Source organism: Trichosurus vulpecula, chromosome X, assembly GCF_011100635.1.
Source record: "Trichosurus vulpecula isolate mTriVul1 chromosome X, mTriVul1.pri, whole genome shotgun sequence".
Lineage (NCBI taxonomy): Eukaryota > Metazoa > Chordata > Mammalia > Diprotodontia > Phalangeridae > Trichosurus > Trichosurus vulpecula.
The window spans coordinates 27673858-27696848 of NC_050582.1; the positions used below are offsets into that span (position 1 = coordinate 27673858).

The 22991-nt window shown below is 42.8% G+C and overlaps 1 protein-coding gene and 1 pseudogene across 1 annotated transcript; one reads left to right on the plus strand and one right to left on the minus strand.

Moving 5' to 3' along the window:
- Positions 1 to 161: 161 nt before the first annotated feature.
- On the minus strand, positions 162 to 19646 carry LOC118832873 (zinc finger protein 420-like). Its single transcript, XM_036740252.1, has 6 exons — positions 19551 to 19646; positions 18541 to 18679; positions 17659 to 17729; positions 14515 to 14641; positions 13692 to 13787; positions 162 to 3076 (listed from the first exon to the last, which is right to left on the minus strand). The coding sequence occupies exons 2-6, from the start codon at positions 18572 to 18574 to the stop codon at positions 987 to 989; spliced, it is 2418 nt and encodes an 805-aa protein (XP_036596147.1). The 5' UTR covers positions 18575 to 18679; positions 19551 to 19646; the 3' UTR covers positions 162 to 986.
- On the plus strand, positions 10600 to 10989 carry LOC118832665 (annotated as a pseudogene).
- Positions 19647 to 22991: the final 3345 nt, after the last annotated feature.

The following is a 22991-nucleotide window of genomic DNA, read 5'->3' on the forward strand; positions in this document are numbered from 1 at the left end:
CTACCTGGCTGCCTGGTCCCAATCACCCCTACTCTGCTTCATCCTGTTGCCCTCCAAAACCCAGCACTGTAGTACACCGAGCCAACACTGGGATGCAATGGAAAAATAATGGAATTGAGTGCTCTGAACGCCAAGTGAAAGAAACATACTGTTTATGTGAGTGAATCTCAAGAAAGTTTACTTCAAAAGGTGAATTTCAAAAATACACATGTAGCAGATTTTCCACTAGTTAGTATTAAACTTAGAATACAAGGGAAACTGTTATAACTGTTTGAGCATGACCCAAGTTAAGGAACATAATCAATTACAAAACCAACAATTTCCATTCTCAATGTTACTAATATTTACATATTTTAATTTTTACCACTTGAATCAAGGTTCTGTGACTTTTTTAATATAAAGTTTTTATGATTTCAAAAAGTATGAAAATCCCTGAACTTAATGACCTGTAAGTTCCCTACCAATGCTTAGAATTCTTTGATTTTCTCCATGCTCACATGAGTCTCCTCAAAAGTGCCCTTAGAGTTTCCCAACTCTACCCCATGAGCATTAGCCCACTTGGCAGAACCTCTTGGCAGCTCCCTCTCCTTTGCAAGGGATCCCCAGGGATTCAGAAGCTCAGATACACATTAGCATGTAAAGGATACACTGCTTTTGGAAATTCCCATCGTCTTCCATTACAATATTCAGAAATATACTTAAGACTCCACATTTACAACATTTAATTTTTTAACCACCTAACTCCAGCCCCGCCCCCCTCCCCCCATCTAGGGTCATCCCTCAATCCCCGAGAACTTCTGGAGGAGGGAAATATTTTTCCAAGAGTGCCTAACATTTCTTTGTGTAAATTACTCTATGTAACCTTATGTACATAGTAGGTGCTCAATACACATTTGTATTCACTGAACTAATAAAGCAAGATTTCCAATGCTGGATAAAAACTGAAGGATCATCCAATCACGAGATGGAAGGCTTTTCCATATTCTTTACATACAGTACTCCTCTCCAGCATGAATCTTCTGATGTTGAATTAGAGATGAACTCTGGCTGAAGGCTCTCTCACAATAACAACATTTATAAGGTTTCTCTCCAGTATGAGTTCTCTGATGTTTTGTAAGGTGTGAGCTCTGACTGAAAGCTTTGCCACATTCTTTACATTTGTATGGTTTCTCTCCAGTATGAGTTCCCCTATGTTCAATAAGGTGAGCACTCCGGCTAAAGGCTTTGCCACATTCGTTACATTCATAGGGCTTCTCCCCTGTATGAGTTCGCTGATGTTGGATAAGGCCCGAGAGGCCACTAAAAGCTTTACCACATTCATCACATTTAAAGGGTTTCTCCCCTGTATGAATGAACTTATGTCTAGTAAGGGATGAAGTGTCACTGAAAGCTTTTCCACATTCATCACATTTGTAGGGCTTCTCCCCAGTATGAACTCGAAGATGTTGGGTAAGGTGTGTGCTCCTAGTGAAGGCTTTCCCACATTCATTGCATTCATAAGGTTTCTCTCCAGTGTGAATTCTCTGGTGCTGAGTGAGGTGTGTACTCTTGTTAAAAGCTTTCCCACATTCACCACATTCATAGGGCTTCTCTCCAGTGTGAATTCTCTGATGCTGAGTGAGGGATGAGCTCTTACTAAATGCTTTCCCACATTCGTTACATTCATAGGGTTTTTCTCCAGTATGAGTTCTTTGATGTTTAGTAAGGGATGAGCTCTGGCTGAAGGCTTTCCCACAGACATTACATTCATAGGGTCTCTCTCCAGTGTGGATTCTTTGATGGTCGATAAGAGATGAAGTTCGACTAAATGCTTTCCCACATTCTTTACACTTGTAGAGTTTTTCTCCAGTATGAATTCTTTGATGTTCAGTAAGGTGGATGCTCTGGCTGAAAGCTTTACCACATTCATTACATTTGAAGGGTTTCTCTCCAGTATGAGTTTTTTGGTGATGAATTAGGGATGAACTCTGGCTAAAGGCTCTATCACATGCATTACATTTAAATGGTCTCTCTCCAGTATGGAATCTCTGATGTTTTGTAAGGGATGAACTCTGGCTGAAGGCTTTCCCACATTCCTTACATCCATAAGGTTTCTCCCCAGTATGGATTCTCTTATGCTGAATGAGGCTTGAGAGGCCGCTGAAGGCTTTGTCACAATCACCACATTTATACGGTCTCTCTCCAGTATGGATGAACTGATGTCGATTAAGAGAAGAAGCATCCTTGAAGGCTTTCCCACATTCGATGCATTTATAGGGTTTTTCTCCAGTATGAATCCTTTGGTGCTGAGTAAGGTGTGTGCTCCGGGTAAAGGCTTTCCCACATTCAATGCATTCATACGGTTTTTCTCCAGTATGAGTTCTCTGATGTTGAGTAAGATGTGTACTTTTGTTGAAGGCTTTCCCACATTCAGTGCATTCATAAGGTTTCTCTCCAGTGTGAATTCTCAGATGGTCAATGAGGGATGAGCTCTGACTAAAGGCTCTATCACATTCATTACATTTAAAGGGTTTCTCTCCAGTGTGTGACCGCTGATGTTTCAAAAGGGATGAGTTCTGCCTAAAGGCGCTCCCACATTCTGTACACTTAAAGGGTCTATCTGAACTATGAATTCCCACATGTACAATAAGAGCTGAGCGATTCCTAAAGCCTTTCCCACATTCACCACATTTCCAAGCTTTCTTCACTCCATACAGTTTCTGAAGTTTAGCTAGGTCTGAATTCTTTTTGAGGCTTTTTCCACGTGCATCACAATTAAGAAGGCTTTCTTCTGTAGGAGCTTTCTGCTGTGTAACAAGGATTGACTTCAGACTGAAGGTTCCCTCAAATTCATTACATTCACGGCCTTTGTCTCCAGTGGAGGTTTTCATGTGTGCAATTGTCATTTGCCTCATGTGGTTCTCCTGATGGCCCTGCTCTCTCTCTAGCTGGCCCTTACAGTCCCAGCTTTCTAGAAACATAGAATCCCAGGGACCATCCCTTGTGAATCTTTCTATTATCTCCCCATGAGATGATCCTTCTTCAGAAAAGTCGTGCTTTGGAGAAGATGGCTTGATCTCAGGCTTAGTCTCCCAGTCTGAAAGACATACAAAATAAAAAGGTCTCCTATTTCCTGTGTTAGAAGACAGGAAACTGCTAGAGTGAAAATGAGATAATGAATGTGAAAAAAAAATACCTTCACAATGTAGACAGCTTTAACATCTCTAAGTATAGCATTGAAATCGGAAGGAAGGACGAGTAGGCAGGAAAACAGCAGTTGTAGGAGGCAGAGTGGCCCAATATACACAGTGAACAAAGAGAATGAAAATAGCTTATCCAGAATTGTGGGCAACTGGGAATACTAACTTGGTGAAAAGGCAAGGCTCCAATTCTGCCTCTGACACTCTGTGTGACTTTGGAGAAGTCATTTAACCTCTCTTGGTCTTAGTTTCCTAATCTGCAAAATAGAGATAATATCTATAGTACACAAAGGGTTTTTGTGAAACTTAAATGAGAATCTATTTAAAACACTTTGCAAACTCTAAAGTTGAAGGTCAGAATGGGAAGTATGAGTATCTGGCCACAGAGATTTCATATCAAACAGGGGGATTTATTCACTGTTTTCCACATCTCAAAAACAAGAAAAGGTGTGTTTGGCGGGAGAAGCACTGACCTTTAGACTGAATTATGAGGGAGAGAGAGGGAAAAAACTTAGTAAAACCATAAAACTAAATACTATGGTAAACACTGTGTATGAAATAGATGAAGAAGCATAATGGTGGTGGTGTCTGGAATTTGGAGATGAAAATATCAGGGAGGCCTGTTGGTATGTATATATGTAAAATGTCTTCTGGGTATATACCAAAGCAAAAGTTCAACTGTTAACAAAGTGAGCTTGAAAATTGTAATATAAGAAATTAAACATGATTTCACAGATATCATTGAAACTGAGGGTTATGGACTGGGCTATAGAAATGGAAGCAAATACCTTGTTCAAAACAAAAAAAAATAGAAGGGAGGGGTAGTATGAATGTACATTTGAAAGGTATATATGTATAGAGAAATCCATGAGCATGTGTGTACAAAAATGATAAAAAATCATTGGCAGATCTTTCCAATAAGATCAGACGTAGAGCAAGGATGCCTATTATCACCGTTACTATTCAGTATTGTGCTAGAAATGTCAGTTCTAACAGTAAGAAAGGAAAAAGAAATTGAGAGAACAATCATTGGCAAAAAGGAAACAAAATTATCGCTTTTTGCAGATAATATGATGGTTTAGTTAGAAAACCCTAAAGGCTCAACTAAAAAAACCAAACAACTGAAACAATAACTTTAGCTAAGTTGTACGATATAAAATGAACCCATATAAAACATCAATATTTGTGTATACTGCCAACAAAACCCATCAGGAAGAGAAAGAGAAATTTCATTTAAAATAACCTACAGGCAGTATAAAATACTGGAGAGGCTACCTGACAAGACACACACAGGAACTATAGGAATACAACTATAAAACACCCTTTACACAAATAAAGCCAGATTTAAATAACTGGAGAAATATCAATTGCTCATGGATAGACTGAGCCAATATAATAAAAATGACAATACTACCTAAATTAATTTACTTATTCATGCCAAACTAATCAAACTACCAATGGATTACTTTATAAAACTAAAAAAAAAAATCCTAAGAAAATTCATATGAAAGAACAAAAGGTCAAGAATCTTAAGGGAAATGATGAAGAAAGTGGCAAGAAAGGGGGCCTAGTAGTACACTAGATCTCGAACTATATTATAAAGAAGTCATCATCAAGATAATTTGGTACTGGTTAAGAAATAGGTCAATCAGTGGAACAGATTAGGTATAACATACAGAAATAAACAAACACAATAGCCTAGTGTTTGATAAACCCAAAGAGCTTAGCTACTGGGATAAGAACACTTTTTGACAAAAACTGTTGAGAAAACTGGAGAGCAGTGTAGTAGAAACTAGGTATAGACCAACATCTCATACAATATGCCAAGATAAGCTCCAAATGGGTATGTGACTTAGACATAAAGAGTGACATCATAAATGAATTAGAAGACCCAGGAAGAAATTATCTGCCAGCTCCATGGATAGGAGAAGAGTTCATGTCCAAACAAAGGACAGAAAGGATTACAGAAGGTAAAATGGACAATTTTAATTACATAATATTAAAAAGTTTTTACACAAACAAAAGCAAGAAACTGGGGAAAAGCAATCTTTGCAATAAGTTTCTCTGACAAAGGTCTCATTTCTAAGATATACTGGGAACTGATTCAAATTTGTAAGAATAACAGCCATCCCCTAATTGGTAAGGGGTCAAAGGATTTAAACAGGCAGTTTTCAGAGGAAGAAATCCAGGCTATCACAGCTACACACAAAAAAAATGCTCTCACTCAGTGGTGTCCACCCCAAATAGAAAGAGATCCCTGTGAGCTATATATTGACTTGGAAAAATCATACATCAGCATTATCTATGTTGTAATGTATTTTTATTTCTTTTGTTCAACATTTCCCACCTACATTTATTATCTAGTTTGTGTTGCACTGCACCTTTGCTCCTAATCGCTAATAATTAGAGGAATGAAAATCCAAACAACTCTGAAGTACCACTTCATACAAATCAGATGGGCAAAGTTGACAAAAAAGGACAATGATGTGCTAGAGGAATTGTGGGCAAACATGGATGTCAAGTGAATGTTGGTGGAACTAAGAATTGAATCAGCTCCTCAATGATGAGTGAGGCTTGTATTAGTTAACTATGAGTCTAATGGATATCAACAGTGACATGGCTAAAAAAGCTAACCATTTCAATACTTCCAGGCTCTGTGGTTTCGTCGGTATGGTCCCCTTACTAATGCAGCTCCCATCTCCCTTCCTCCTAGAAGACAGACTATCTTTGGGAGTAAGTGTGGCCTAGAAATTTAACCCCCTGCAGTTAACCTGGTGACTGGCCTCTCTAAATTTTGCTTGACTGGTTCTCAGATAAGAGACAGAGTCTGCTACTGGACTTGGCAGGACCTTCCAGACCTTATGCTCTATTTGCACATCCTCCAAGAAGCCATTGCCACCTGCATAGAACAAAGAGGCATCCTAGAAGGATCTGGGTAAGAGGATGCAGACTCAGGGTACTTTAACAGACATTAACACACTGTCCACATCAAGATCATAAGAATGAACTGTTCCATTTTATGATGTGCTTTTCACATCAAACCTAGAGAGAGCCCTGTGTTAAATTCTGGAGGCTACAGTTAGTTAATGTTTTAACGATATTTTTGGAAGTTGTATTGATGTCTTTGGTTTGTATACCAAAGGAAAAATGTGTAAGCAAAACCAGCGATCACAGCCATTGTACATTACATCATATGCAACATTCTTCATAGCATTAGTTTCCAACCTCTCTATAAAGAGGAAGGAAGAAATGTGTGCCATCATCTGTTCCCTGGACTAAGAATAGTCATTACCATTGATCATGAATTGCCTGAATGTCTTCAGTGATGGGAAGGCTACTCCTTCAAAAGGGAGTTCATTTTGTTGTTGTCTAGCTCCATTAGGAAGTTCTTCCTTTACCCAGGGTGCAGAATGAGACTAACATTTCTGGGCATGGACAATGGGGGAGTTTGCTTTGCCTGACAATGCATATTTGTTGTAAGAGCTTTGTTATTATTATTTTTAATGGGCATCCAAGGAGGTGGGAGGAAGAAAAAATTATTTTTGTTAATTGAAAAAACTAAATTAAATTAAAAAACAAACAAGCAAAAAAGGTATTCTTTATGCTTACTGGAAATCTAGGAAGTCCCAATTTAACAGCAGAAGTGATGAGAATATTTCTGGAGGAGGGAACCAGGATAGGGAGGGAGTCTAAAGATTATACTATATTCAGAAACAGTTGAAGGAACCAAGAATGCTAGGCCTTGAAAAAAGACAACTAAAGGCATGCATGAGAGCGATCTTTAATTATTTTAAAGGCTTTTATGTAGAAGAGGACTTAGACTTGTTATATAATGCTCCAGAGGGTAGAACCAGGGTCGATGAATGGAAGTTACTAGGAAGCAAATTTTGGCTTGATCTAGGTAAGAATTCCCTAATAGCGAGCCAACAAAAAAAGTGAGCTGCCTCTTTAAGTGGTGACTTCTCATGTCACTAGAAATATTTAGGCAAAAGCTGGATGACCATGGATGATCAAGGATGTTATAGAAATGATTTCTGCACCCAGCGGAAGATTGGACTGGATAACCTCAAAGATTCTCCTATTCTAATTTCTAAAACACCCCTTTCTTCCTGTCATACCTTGGTCAAAAATCTCCAGTGGCTCCCTACTGCCAAAAGGATGATGTTCCAATTGCTTAATCAAACTCTGTGTCCATTATTCTTCTGTTCCTCATCTCTGCTGAGGTGAGCAAAGGGCCAACATAAGGAAGGTGGGGACTGTAGGCCAAGTGGGAGAAGTAGGATTAGGATGGGGTAAGTGAAAAGCCATGTAACTCAAATGGGACAGATTCAGTCTGTCGGACATTCTTAAGTCTGGGTGGATCCTGAAGGAATAAAGTTAACAGGAGTCATACTTTGGCAAGGAAAGTATACAAGGCTGAATGTAGTTGCTACATTAAATTAATCAGTTGGGCATTTTGTAAACACGAAAGAATTAAAAGCACACAAAAGTAATGAGAAAACTGAAAGCTGGAATGTAACTGCTGATATTGGTACTTAGTACTCATGGGACACATAAGAACAGTGTGTTCATTCTGTGATCTAAGAGTGTAGTGTTAAGAGTGAACCTTGAACAGTATGTATTTCCTTCTGAATGGGGCTGAGTTCACTCCCTAAAAGCAGCAAGGATTTGCTCCCATTCCACTGGAAAAACTTGAGCCTTGGTGGGATTCCTTGACATAATAGCAAACAGCAGAGGCCAATTGGGAAAGGATCTTGAGCAGGCCAGCCTGATGATTCATGGTGACTTGAGGCCAGGAGTGCTCCTGCTTGAGCAGAGAGTGGGTGGTTTGGGGTCTTCCTAGCAGTGGTATGAGCAGTCCCAAAATAAAGGAGGTCTAACCTGACCATGCAATACTCACAGCTCCTGGCCATTCTATTCACACCCAGAATGCCTTTCTGCCTCTTCTTCATCTAACCAAATCCTTCAGGACCAAATTCAAAAATCCCATCACTCGCACAAAGTCTGCCCCAACTACTCCAGCCAACGCTGCTCTTTTTCTCCACAATCTTATCCTACTAGCTGTATTTTTCATTTCAGCACTTACATATATCACTATACCATTATGAATTTCCTTCATCTGTGTATAGGCTGTCTACCTAAAAAGACCGTAAACTTCTGGAGGGCAGAGACCACATGTTAAGATTAATTTTGTCTCTCTTTCATAACTTTTAGGAAAGGTGAGACAGAGAATAACTGGTGGGCAAAATATGATCACGAAACAAATGGGAAAGAGCAAAGTTCTCTTACCTGCCTGGCACCTTACCAAGCAAACAGACAGTATTTCCTGAAAGCATGTTTTGTGGCCATTTTGTGGGAGACATCTTATGTTCTTTCTGAGTCTGTATTATACGGAAAGTTAGAGGACATGGTTCAAATGCCAGTTCTGGTGACTACCTATGTGGCCTTGGGCCAGTTACTTAACCTTACCGGCCCCCAGTTTCCTCATTGGTAAAATGGTGCACTAGATGCTCACTAAGATCCCTTCCAGCTCTAAACCAATGATCTGATATGAATAACTGCTGGGGGAAGCTTCCAGTGTACACAGGGACATAAAACTCACACGTGAAACAATTATGGAGCACCCCAATGCAACAGGTAATTGAGCACTGCATGCTATATGGAGAAAGGTACACTCAATGTGTTTGGGGAGCTAGATTCAATGTGGAGGAAGAGGAAGAAGTGAAATGACAAAAGGCACTAATAGGATGTAGTTTTAAAACCCTGGCGAGGTGGAATGTCCATCATCAGGACATCCTGTGACATGGGGAACCAAGGACCACGCCTAGACTGAGAGGAGATGGTGGAATCACTACAGGAAAATGGCACGATGAAATCAATGGGGTTTGGGGGCAGAAGAACATGACAGCATCAATCAGTAAATAAGAGAACCTAGGAGGCTGCTCCAGCAATCTAAGCCTGTAGTAACGGTGGTCTCCACTAAGTGTTGTCAGTGAAAGTGGAGAGGAAATGCCAAATTAGACATTTCAAAGGAAGAATCAGGACTCAGTGAATGATTCTATCAGATGAAGAGGAGAGGGAAGAGTCAGAGATGACATGTAGTTTCCTTGCCTAAGAAATGGGAAAAAGAGGGACAAATGGAAGGGGAACTAGTTTGGATGCAAAGATGAGCACAGTTTTGAATGAGAAGAGTATTATGAGCTAAGTGGGAGCTATCCAAGGGTCTCTAAATAGACAGAAATATGGGACTGGAATGCACATGAGAGGTCAGAGCTGGAAACCTAGAATTAGGAGCATGAAAAAAATCTGTTTAATTTGTCTTGGGCTTATAACATGATGAGCTCCTGAGGATAGTTTGATGAACATATCTTATCCCTCTTTGTTGTGGGGGGGAGGTGCATATGTGGAGGGGGACAATAGATCACAAAAATATACTTGATAGATATAGTCACTGTGTTGGTTGGTTTTGCTAAACTTTTTCTTTGTTACAAGGGAGGGTCCTGTTGGCTGGAATTGGGGATGTGAGGTAGGATAGTATATGGGAAAACCGTGTAGTATAAAAAACATAAAAAAGCATTAATAACCCCTCCCCCTTTTTGTAAAGTATCTGACTCCTGTGAGAAGTCAGACTAGAAAATCAGTTCAGACACATGTGCCTTAACTATATAAGGAAAAGGGGAAGCAGATGGAGGAAGGTTGCTGACCAAGAGAAACAATAAGAGAAGGAGGATGTCAGAGAATGGCAAAGCCAAGCAGAGGCTAGCTATTGTGATAAAAAAGAAAAAAATACTAAATGAGTTTGGAGAGCCAGAAGAAAAGTAGCTCTTAGTGAGGAGCAAAATGTTACTTTGCTTATCAACTGAGGATGAGCTGAGGAAGAGATCAAATGGCATGATGAGGCCAGAAGGAAGCTGTACACAGTATGAAGGACTAAGAAGGTCCACCTTTTGGATCTGAAATTGTTCTTGCTTCTATTTGGTATTGCCCAATTTCTCCTTTATTTCAAAGTCAGTAATTTTGTTCTTTTGCTACTGTAAATCCTTATTTTTACAAGAGCTCTGGGAAGTGTGAAGTTGTATGCTCTTGGCGCTTAATTTTCCATGTGCATTTCTAAAGTTCTGTGCCTGCTCCGCCAGCAAAGAAAGAGGTCACGTTAACTATTTGGTGACAGGTAGTCATCAGCACCCACGAGAAGGAAGGTAGTGAAGAATGAGAGTAAAGAGCCAAGGATACCCTCAAGGGATATGGTGACGACATGAGTGAGAACATTATCGAACTTCTGCTCTGTTATAAATACTTTTATAGCTTTAAGAGGGTAAGCCCAATGGGATTCAGGCTGGAGGAGCCAGCATCTGGGCTGCTGTGCTTTCCCTGAACAGCCCAATGGGTAGCCACGGCTATTGCCTTCACCTAAGTAAAGATGAATGTTGGAGTTTCTCACAATGAGGGAAAGCCAAATACCAGAGCAATGAGCAGCAATGGCATGTGGCTAACGTTTGCATCAGGAGTTGGCTTGCTTTCTATTGTCTCACTCATTGTTCCCTTCTTTAGCGTTCCTGTTGCTTGGAGCTTAACCAATCCATATCAGCTGGGAAGGTATGTACTAGTGCATGCATAAAAAGAACGCCTTTTGGAAAGAGTAAAGCTAAGCTGTTAACTCCCTGGGAACAGCATTCTACTCTGGGGCAAATTTGCAGAACAAGCATGGAATTACCCACTTCATCTGAAATACAGCTTCTCTCCCAAGGGTGCATGGCCCTAAGCACCACAACTGCACGGTGTTTGCATCTCTGATGTAAAGAAGTGCTAAGCTGAAAATGGCAAACGGATCCATCCTGACTGCCACTTTATGTGGTCGCTGCTTCTTCTCTAACAAAGGTATAGGCAGTACACACGATGCCATTTATGCTGTAACGTACAATGGGAAGCTTGACATTCCAGGTTTAATGACTGCCTCTTTGTGTGCTACCTGGAAAAGCAGGTAGCTTTTTTTTTTTTAAACAAGAAAATGTCTCTTAAGTATTTGGTATGGCTAGAAAATGTCTTTTTTCTCCTCTTTTAAAAATTTGTGTATGCCTCTTGTTTTTTATATAACAATAATGTCTACATTGATATCTCTCTCTCAAGCAATATACCTCCCCCCCATCCACCTAGCAAGCCTTCTATTGTGACAACTAATATAATGACCAATGACACAGGAGGGTCATTGAGAAGTAGCTTACTTTATAATAAATGTGCGCTCTCCCCAAAAGAATGACCTCATCAGTCACAGTGAAACTGAAATAATTTCTATCTAATTAGAACAATTATACCTTTCAAAAGAAATCTGATGTCCTATTCTGAAGACCTCCTGTGCTTTCTTAAGTAACCTCTGTATTCGTTTTCTTGTCTCAATGTTTTTTATCGGGATGTGATCAATTTCAGATGTATCAGGGTAAAGATGTACCTGGGTGATGTACTTTTAGGCCCCATTAGGCACAAGTGTCTTCCTACAGCTTCCTTCAATCTGCTCAAGCTTCCAACATTCATGTGGGGCCAAGGAACATTCTGATTTTCTGGATTAAAGGCTGCTAGCCATTTTTAAAAAAAATGATATTCCAAGAAGTTAGAAGTACATTGCAACGTGTAGTTCTGGTATGCGACGTTAATCATTTTGGTTTTTGTAGATGTAAAAAAAGTATGTAAACTTAGATATGGGTCTGGAAGAACTAAGTTGTTTTGTTTTTACGTACCTGGTTTGCTAGGAATGTTACCGTCATTAATTTTCTGCTTTGTGTTGTTCAACACAACATAAATAGTAGTTGATTTAACAAAAAAATAAATTTGTGATAAATGAATAGCTCTAAACTTGCAGGGAAGCTAGAGCTGCTATCTACATCAGGAACTGAATGAAGCAGCCAGTGATGAAGTATCAGGAGCACTTCTGGATATGGAGGCAGAAAGACCAGAGTTCAAATCCTGCCTCAGACACTTACTAGCTATGGGACCTTAGGCAGGTTACATAACCTCTCTGGGCCTCAGCTGGCTATAAGGTGAAGGTGGTAGACTGCCTGACCTTTAAGGCCCCTTCTAAACCTAAATCTATGATTCTACAAATGACTATGGTAATCTACTATCACCTGTCGACAGCATTTAAAAACATTAGGGGTAGTCGCTAAAAATTCTCTTGAAAAAAATCCTGTATTGTCTTTCCGTGTAATTGGAAAAAAATATCATTAAAAAAAGAAAGAAAAAACTCTATAGCAAACGCCATAAAATAATTAATTAATAGAAGTGTCAAGTGTTGTGAAGATCCTTCCACTTGGGGGGAGAAGAGGAGCCACTCAAGGAGATACAGAAGTGGCTGGAGGATGGAAAGAACCAGGATCATGCAAAGCAGAACAGTTTGAATGAGGAAGGGTGAGCTAGGCATGGAGGTGCATGTCTATAATCCCAGCTCCTAGGGAGACCAAGGCTAGCAGATCCGGAGTTTGGGAATTCTGAGCTGAACTGGGTCATGCCAATCAGATGTCTGTACTAAATTAGGCCTCGATATGGTGAGCACCTGGCAGTAGGCATTGCTAGGTCACCTAAAGAGAGAGTCAGAATGGAGATGGAGCAGGTCAAAGGTCCCCTGCCAAGCAGTAGTGGGATCAGGCCCGTGAGTAGCTTCTGACCATCCAGGCTGGGTGAGATAGGGAGACCCAGTCTTTAAAAAAAAAAAATAAAAGGAGGAGTGGTCCATAATATCAAACAAGGCAGAGAAAAGGCACTGGACTGGCTAACAGGAAGCCAATTGTGACCTTCAAGATAGCAGTTTCACAATAGTAGGAAGTGAGGCAGATTTTAGGAGTTTTTTTGAGTAGAATGTATGCAGCAGGTATAAAGCACATGTTTGAGGAGCTCTGCAATGAAAAGAGAGACATTTGACAAAAGCCAGAAGAGGGAGCAGGGTTAAAAAAAAAAGTTTGAATTGTTTCAAATAGAAGGAATCTATAGAAGTTGAAAGGGAAAAGAGCCAAAATCTATAATGAAGAAGTGGGGTAAAGGGCTGGAGAAGGTGGGAAGGGTAGAAGTACAGGGATTAGCTTCAGGTATAAAGCACATGTTTGAGGAGCTCTGCAATGAAAAGAGAGACATTTGACAAAAGCCAGAAGAGGGAGCAGGGTTAAAAAAAAAAGTTTGAATTGTTTCAAATAGAAGGAATCTATAGAAGTTGAAAGGGAAAAGAGCCAAAATCTATAATGAAGAAGTGGGGTAAAGGGCTGGAGAAGGTGGGAAGGGTAGAAGTACAGGGATTAGCTTCAGGGAGAAAGCACTACACTTCCTCGGAAACTAGAGGACAGGTGTCAAAACAATAACATGTTAAAGTAGCCTGGATTCTATAAGGAAACTCGCACCAGGAGACTTCAAGTTCCTCTGTAGGCCCGTGGGGCTTTGAGGTGAGGCCCTTCACCAATATATCAAAGGTGCAGCCTCTCAATGACCAACTGGCCTACTGCTTCCAAAGATTGCTATCTCTCTGTCACTCACCTGGATAGGCATCTCTTGAGACTTCCCTTTCCAGCATCCACGGGTCTTCTTTTCTCTCCAACTGTGAGATTACATCAGGTTTGGAAATTGGAAGCCCTGTTCACAGAGAAATAAATAGGTCTTCACTATTTGTGCTCAGGACACAAAGGCATGCTGCACAGCAGACTCCAAGAATTACTTAGGAAATACAATCAAGCATAAATAAGAATTCTTTTTCAGATAATGACCTGAAGCCCAGAGATGTTAACCTGAGGCCACTTAGCTGCTAGGTGACAGAACCCCAACTTGCTAGGTGACAGAACCCCAACTTCCTAACTCATACTCCATGCTTCTTTCTGCTATACCATGCTATCTCAAGCTCTTAATCTTCAGGGAAAGGGGGGACACCTAAAAAAAAAACTCCTCCAGAAAGAAGTAAAATAGCCCACAAAATAATGCTTAGTGGCCAATTCCCATAAAGAGTGGGTGGGAGATGGGTAAAGGAGTCAATGTGAGTTCAGAAAGATAGGAGTCTTCAGGCTGGAAAGATAGGAATTTCCTACTCTGTAGCTATGTGCACTGGGATCTTTTGGGAGAAAGCCTTGGTTGGCATGGGAAAAAGAGGATGTGGAAGCTACAGTCACTAAAGCTACCTACTTTCAATTCAACCAAGTGTTGGACTTTCTGTCAGCAACAATGAACAGGAATAATATTTCTAAGCCAAAAACGATTTGGAAATAGTGATTCCAGAACCTCAAGCCAAAAGGCCTATCTATACTAACAAACGAGGAGGTAAAAGGATCCAATGGGAAGATTCTGAATTCTAGAAGGAAGTCATCCTTACCCATTGAGACCAAGTGCCTATACTTTTCCAATATCACATCTCTGTACACATCCTTTTGAGTAGGGTCCAGTTGACCCCATTCCTCTTGGCCAAAGGCCACAGCCACATTCTTGAACGTCACTGATTCCTGAAAGAAACAGCATGAGAGGCTTTGTTAAGTGCTTTAACAAAACCAAGACTTCATGAATTAATCAATTCTTACATTTTGAAGATCTCCAATACTTAAAAAATAAATCTAGGGAATGAAGCAAGCAGAGGCATTACCATTTACTCGAGTATATTAACTGATGCTGTTTTATCTTTCTGGCTTCAGGCTATTTCTTAGTTACAGAAGCAATGTGGTACAAGGGTAAGTGCACTAAATTTGAGGTCAGAAAGCCTGGGTTCAAGTCTTGGGTCTACAACCTACTTGCTGTGTGATTATAGGAAAGTCACATAACTTTTATGTCTCTATTTCCTCATCTGTAAAATGGACATAGTACTTGTACTACATGCTTCAAAGGGTTGCTGTGAGGATAAAATGAGAGCAAATGTGTATCTTACTTTGCAAATGTTAAAGTGTCACCAAAATATCGGTCAGTCAACAAGTACTTACGACATACTGTGTGCTAAACATTGGGCCATGAGTTGAGGATAGAAAAACCAAAATGAAAGTAACTGTCTGAGTTTTATTGGGGGAGACAAGATATAGATAGAGATTATAGATAGAAGTAGATTACATATATTTATACGTACATATATATCTCTTATCTCTATACGAGTATGTACAACATATATACAAGGCATATATGTTGGGAGGGGAGGGAAGGCATTACCCGACATGTAAACCAGGAAAAAAGTGGTGCTTGAGTTGAGCCTTGGAGGAAGGTACACCGAGGCTCAGAGGTGAGTAGGGAGCACATTCCAGAGATGGAGGACAGAGCGTGCAAAAGCAAAGAGATGGGAGATGAACTGTTATGTTCAAGATACACCCTGGGCAGTCTGGCTGGACAATACAGTACATGTAGTGCATGAATATATAATGAGGTGGAAAGTAGGTTGGCATCCGATTATAAAGGGCTTTAACTGCCAAACAAAGGAGTTGACATAAATGTGCATTACTTGAAAGTATAAGGACAGGTACCCTGAAAATGTCTGGAGGCAGCATTTTGATTTTTCTAATGGATCCTAAACATAAAAAAAAGAAGTTCCCTGTAATTGTGAGGCAGTGTGGCATAAGGGCCAGAGAACTTTGGAGTCTGGGATATGGGGGCTCAAGTCTTGCCCCTGACCAAGGCTGGCCCTGTGCCCCTGGGCATCCCTGGGGTTTAACACTCTTCAGTTTGTAAGGTGCAGAGCAGAAGCTGAGGTAGAGGGGGTCCTCCAGAGAGCGCCCTACACACCAATGTTCAAAACCACAGGGGGGTCCCTGCCCCAGACACATAGATATGGAAGCCCATCCCTGCTAATGCCTTTCCTCTCAAACTACCTTGTGTTGAACTAATTTGCATTTTTTTCTTCATATGTATTCTGTTTAGACTGCAATGTGCATTTGTCTCCTCTATTAGAACATAATGCAATGCTCCTTGCAACTACAGAATTTTCATTCCTTGGACCTGTATCCCCGGTGGCTACCACAGTCTGGTACATAGTAGGCACTTAATAAATACCTGATGATTGATCGATACAATTGAACTAAGATCAGCAAACCAATGCAAACTCATGCTAACATTTCTGATTTGTTCCTAGGGTACCAATAGAAAACGGTCCATTTATTAAGTAGCCACTCCCACAGGGGAGGTGGGAGTGTGCTGGAGGGCTGATAGAAGGCCCCTACCCTCACAGAACTTATTTAATCTGCCAATACAGAGAGCTATAATACATAATAGTGAATAAGCAGACTTGAGAAATGCAAAACAAGCTGCTATAGGAAGTCTGAAGGGGAAATGAACATTGTCAACTAGTCAGGGTAGGAATCAGGGAAGGCTTCATGGAGGAAATGGTATCTGAGTTGGACTTTAAAGGCTAGCAAAGTAGGATAGTGCCAGCCCTTGGAGGGCTATGAAGGCCAGGCAGAAGAGTGTAAACTCTGCTGGGCAGAGACTGGGAGCCACTGAACATTTCTGACATGACTAGAAGCATACATAACCAACTTATTCTGGCATTGGTATGAAGAATGGATTGGAGGAAGAGAAGAGAGATGGGCAAACCTTTAGAAAGGCCATTACAATACTCCATGAGTGGTAATGAGGGCTGATACTTGGGTAGCAGCAGTGGGAACAGTTGAGGGGACGGATGTGAATGAGATTATAGAAGTGAGAGAGAAAGCTAGGAGTCTAAGAATTCTAAGGTCATAAAATAGGAAAGGGGGTGAATGTTGGCACCACAGACAGAAACATGGAAGTCAGAAGAAAGAGCAGGTTTAGGAAGGGAAATAATGAGTTCAGTTGGGGCCATGTTGAGTTTATGGTGCTGGTGAAACATGCTGAGAGCTCCTGTAGACCAGAGGTGTCAAGCATGCCCACAACACTGCAGGGAGCTGCTGAACCAGATGAAAAAATGTAACTAGGAAATACTGAACAAAATAAATCAAAATACAATAGCCCAGAATGTTAATCTGAGGTTTTCTAAGTCAACAGGGGGCCCCCAGGGATCCTTATATACAGTTTAGTGGCCCCTGCATTTATTTGAGTCTCACCTCAGTGCTGTAGGAATCTGAATATAGATCTCCAAAGTCAGGACTAGAACTACAGAGTTGGGGAGTCATATTCATGGAGGTGGCAGCTGAAAGCTGTGTAGGATGTGAGTGCAGAGAAAGGTCAAGAAGGTCCAGGACAGACTCTTGAGGCTCATCTCCCTAAAAGAGTCATGAACAGAATAAGGGAATTGTCCAAAAAGTAAGAGGAGAATCTAAAGAGTGGCATCTCTTAGCCTAACGTAGTGAGGAGCTTCAAGTGAGAAGGAGCTGTTACATGTAGCAAATGATGCACGAAAGATGAGGGAGAAAAGAAGTGGAAAAAAGGTGGCTAGACTTAGTAACCCAGAGCCCAAGCTACAAGGAGAGGGCAGGGATGACTGGACTGCAAAGCTGCAGGATGAGGCAAGGCCTACTATCTGCTGAGAACGAAAACGGTGTTTAAGGAAGGCGAATTGAGTCTGACTCACCTGGGGCCCAGCTGGCAAGACTACAGCAGCCATCTCCTCCTCTGGGTGATTCTCATCCTGAGAAGGCAGAGCTGGGAAATAACAAGGGGCAGGAGAGGAATCAGACTTGTCTTGAAGCTCCCAGATCCACCCGTAGGTTAGAAATCCCCACACCCCAGCTGGGTGTGCTCCTCCAATGGACCATGACTGTGGTAATACCTGCCTTGAGAGGCAGTGTAGTGGACCTGGGTTCAAATCCTGCTTCTCACACATAGTGACTTCAGGACACTGGGCGAGTCACTTAACTTCTTAATTCCCCAGGCAACTCTCTAAGACTAGAAGTCACAAACACGTTACTTATCTGCATCAGTGGAGGAATTCCACACCAGAAATTCCTATACTAATGAAATCGCAGGCCCAGACTCACACCCCTACTACCCCAAAACCCAAACTGCCTTATTAACTCTCTTAAGGCCAAAATGAGACCACAAATTTGAAAAGGCTTTGAGAAATGAACAATCTCAATGTAAAGACGTAATGATTTAAGAACCTTCTGAAGAAAAAAAAAATGGTTTACAAGGAAATAAGTGGCAGTCCTTATCACAGGTGCAACAACTGAAGAATGCATTTTCCTGAATAGTTTCACTGCTTTGAACCTAGTAATAATTGTGGAACTAAATTCAGGGAGTACCTTGTTGGGCACAGCAGAACTGGAGGAGAGGATTAATCTGGATGATGGAGAGGGATTCATGATGAGCTCCCAAACATTCACTGAGCCTACCATGGAGTCCTAATCCATACCCAAAGTTTCAACCTCCCACCAGGCTTTCCAGATATCTTTTTCTTCTTTCTTGCCTTGGGAAGAATGATACCTCTACTCTCACATCCTTCTGCAATTCTCACCTCTCTCTCCAATCATTTGGGTCAAATCCTCCATGGTTAGCCCTTCCTCACTGCCTTAGAGATGGTCAGGAATTGCAAAGGCGCCAGCAGTCCCAGGATCTGTTCCTCTGTATCAATCTCCAGCCTCAGCCCTGAAGCTCTGGTTGAGAGATCTCTGGTCAGGTTTGTCTCCTGCTAGACTGGATTCCTACTCCCTGGGATGGGGGGGTATTCTCCTCCACTTTCACTCCCAGGAGCCTGAGAGGGTCCTGGTGAGCTGGGATCTGGGGGGCTCAGGAGCAATATCCCTTAAGCAGGGATGGTGGCTCTGGGGCTCCAATTTCTGTCTCCCTCGTGGGAAGCCCACCCTCTCGAGTCCCAGGGTGGGTTCCTGGAGACTCTGTGGGCAGAGACAGGCTGAAGTCAGCACGAAGACCCCAGAAACCTTAGTCCGACCGAGGGCCCTGTAAAGAATGCCCAGCGATCCTGGAACACAGGAATGGTGATAGAGTGAGGACCAGCCGGCAGGCAGGCAGACAAGCAGAAACAGAACTGGTGGAGCTGGCTCCCACAAACAGGGACACAGAGCTCTTCTCTGACGCAAAGAGATCTGCAGGGACTTGGCCCCTGTCCCACTAACGTCAGCCAAACCCAAAGATCCACAGCCTGGCCCTAGCTTCTTATGGCTCAACAGGCGGAGGAGAGGCTCAGTCACACCAGGGAACAACACTCAGACACCCACCCACATACACACCCACACACCCACGCCCACACCCATACAGATGTAAGGATCGGAAAAGGGGTGGTCTCTGACAGGTAAGGGGAGCCCAGCAGCGGCTCCTGGCTCCTCCGGCTCCCCCTGGGAGAGAGTGGTACCGAGGGTGCGGTCGCAGGCATTCAAGTGAGAGCCGCCCCCTCTCGATTCCTTATGCCCCCATCCTCTACCCTACCCCGCACACTCCCCAAACCCCAGGGTCGTCTGCCTCCCCACAAAAGGCAAGGACATCGGCACGCGACAGGCGAGCGGTTACCATGGTGACCTCGAGCCTCAGCCTGAAACACCCATGGGCGCCGTGATCCCTTAGGCACCGCCGTACCTTCCCCGAGGTCTGCAATCCGACCAGCGCTGCCAGCGAAGAGGACGCACCCGCCAGGCCAGACAGCTTAGTGCGCCTGCGCACACTGGGTTTCCGGACTGCCCATTCAAGACGTCCGCGAGTCCAAGACATTCCTGCTCCTAGACTCCATTTCCCAGAATGCCGCCTCAACCGAGGCTCTTATCCCGTTCACCGCTACCTTCCCTGCTTCGTAACCCTAACCGTGTGGCCCTGAAAGTCAATAGAAAGAAGCGTCCCTGATCGTCCACAGAATTCTGGGAATCGTAGTTCTAAGGAGCGGCTAACGACTGCCGAAGGGGAAAAGCGCGGGCCAGAGCTCACTTCCGGCAGTGTCCCTTAGCTCTCAAGCCCCACGCCTAATTTCCCTCCCAAGGATTTAGGTGTACATAGTTGGGTTGGGTTGCGCAGGCGCATTTGCCTAGGCCCGTCCTCACGCAGCCGGACAAGAGGTGTGAAGTGACTGAGGGTAGAGGGTAGAGTCTAGGTCGGGATGGAGAAGGGAGTGGGATTTGTGGGAGAAGTGTCAAGACACCCAGGAGGCTCCTCTCCGTCCACCCCGGCCCCCTAGCCGAGGAATGTCACCGCTGACCGCCTCTGTGGAAAATTGGCACCATTGTGGGCGAGTGCCAGCAGGGCCTTCTGCCAATGAGTCAGCCACGGGTGAGCCCCTTATACGTGAAAGTAGCCTTCCTAACCGATTTTTGCTTTAAATTAATAATAGCTGACATTTATTAAACACTAGGGACTTTACCATTATTACCGCATTTGACCCTCACAACATCCCCAGGAGGCAGGTACTATCATAATCCCTGTTTTCCACATAAGGAAACTGAGCCAGACAGAGGTAAAGCGACTTGCCCAGACTCATGGAGCTGCTAAGTGTCCGAGGTGGAATTTGAACTCAGGTTTTCCTGACTCCAGGTCCATACCTCCATGGAGCTTCTGTGCTTCCTACAGTCATAACTGTTATAATAACAACTGTTATATTGTAACTGTTATAGGACCACTGAAATCCCTTAGTTCACAGGGTTCATAAATGTTGAGTTGGAAGGTCGGTCAATCAGCTAATAAAATTTATAAAACACGTGCTATGTGCCAGGCACTGTGCTAAGCACTGGGGATACAAAAAGTGGCAAAAAACCAAACCAAACCAAACCAAACCAGTCCCTCTCCCCGGTGAGCTCACAGTCTATTTGGGGAGATAACATGCAAATGAATATGTGCAAACAACCTATACACAGGATAAATAGGAAGTAATTAACAGAGGGAAGGCACTAGAATTAAGAGGTTGGGGAAGGCTTCCTGTAGAAGATGGGATTTTAATTGGGACTTAAAGGAAGCCGGGGAGGTCAGTAGGCAGAACAGGAGGGAGAGTGTTCCAGGCACAGAAGACAGCCAGAAAAAATGCATGAGCTGAGAGATGGAGGGTCTTGTTCCTGGAACAGCCAGGAGACCAGTGTCACTAGATCGAAGAATATGTGTTAAGGAATAAAGTGTAAGAAGACTGGAAGGGTAAGAGGGGGCCAGATAAGGAAGGGCTTTGAATACCAAAAAGAAAGATTTGTATTTGATCCTGGAGGCAATAGGGAACCACTGCTGTTTATTGAGTTGGGGAAGTGTGTGTGTGTGTGTGTGTGTGTGTGTGTGTGTGTGTGTGTGTGTGATGTTCAGACCTTCGCTCTAGGAAGATAATTTTGGTGGCTAAATGGAGGGTGGATTGGAGAAGGGGGGGACTTGAGGCAGACCCACCAGTAGCCATTGCAATAATTAAAGCATGAGGTGATGAGGGCCTGCACCAGAGTTGGGGCACTGCCAGAGGAGAGAGAGAGAGACACATTTGAGAGATGTTGCAAAGGTGAAATCAACAGGCCTTGGCAACAGCTCGGATATGGGGGAGGAGGGTAAGAGACAGTGAGGAATCCAGGAGGACTCCTAGGTCGTGAGCCTGAGGGATGGGGAGGATGGTGTTACCCTCTACAGAAATAGGGAAGGTAGGAGAGGGGGAGGATTTTGGGGGAAAGATAATGAGTTCTGTTTTGGACATGTCGAGTTTAAGATAGCTACTAGACATCCAATTTGAGGTGTCTGAAAGGCAGTTAGAAATATGCATTTGGAGGTCAGCTGAGGCATAGGTAGATTTGAGAATTGTCAGCACAGAAATAGTAATTAAATCTGTGGTAGCTGATGAGATCACCGAATGAAGTAGTATAGAGGAAGAAGAGAAATGTGTACAGGGCAGAAGCTTGAGGAACACTTACAGTTAGAGAGCATGATCTGGACGAGGTTCTGGCAAAGGAGATGAAAGGAACTCTCAGATACGTAGAAGGAGAACCAGGAGAAAGGGGTGTCCAGAATACGTAGAGAGAAGAGTATCTAGGAGGAGAGCATGATCGACAGTGTCCAAGACTGGAGAGAGGTCAAGGAGAATGAGGACTCTGAACAAGACATTGGATTTGGGAATTAAGAGATCGTGGCCAGTTTTGGAGAGAACAGTTTCAGTAGCACGATGAAGTGACAAGTCACATCGTAAGGGGTTAGGAAGAGAGAGAGAGAAGAGAAAGTGGAGGCACCTATTGTAGAAGGACTTTTCAAAGAGTTTAGCCACAAAGGACAGAAGAGATATAGGATGACAGTTAGGGGGATGGAAGGATCAAGTGAGGGTTTTTTTTTCAGGATGAGGGAGACATGGGCACGTTTGTAGGCAGTAGGGAAGGAGCCAGTAGGAAGGAAGAGAATGAAGTTAAGTGACAGAGTGGAGATGACGGAGGGGGCAATCTGTTGGAGGAGACCGGATAGAATGAGATCGATCGGTCAGGTTTGGTAAGGAGTAAGGCTTCCTCTTCATGTGAGAAAGGAATCGAGAGTGGCAGAAGGAATCTGAGTGAAATTAGATGAGGAAGAGGAAAGTAGAGGGAATTCATGCAAATAGCTTTAATGAAGAAGCTAGTGGGGGCCTCCCCCCATTTTATAGAGAAGGAGCCTGAGACACAGAGAGATAAAGTGATTTACCCTGAGCCTCACAGGTAGGAAGGAGTAGAGCTACTAGCATTTGAACCCAAGTGCTTTACTCAGTACTAAGAGACCAGAGGTTCGGAAGCCCTTTCGAAGCTTGAGGGTATTTGTGTTCCCTGTTTCCACAAGAAAGGTTGGAAATGGGCAGTTTCCTTATGCTTTCTTTAAATTTGCATCTTCTGAATGCTCCTCTAGACTCCTGGGGAAAGAGGACCCTTTCCTGCCAATGTTCAGGTGTAGGCTCCTTGTCTCCCTAATAAGTTGAGGTAGAGGGCTTTGTGACCTGCTCTCTGGTCTGCCATCCTCTATCTTTTGAACATCGTCCTGAATCTCCTTTAGCGG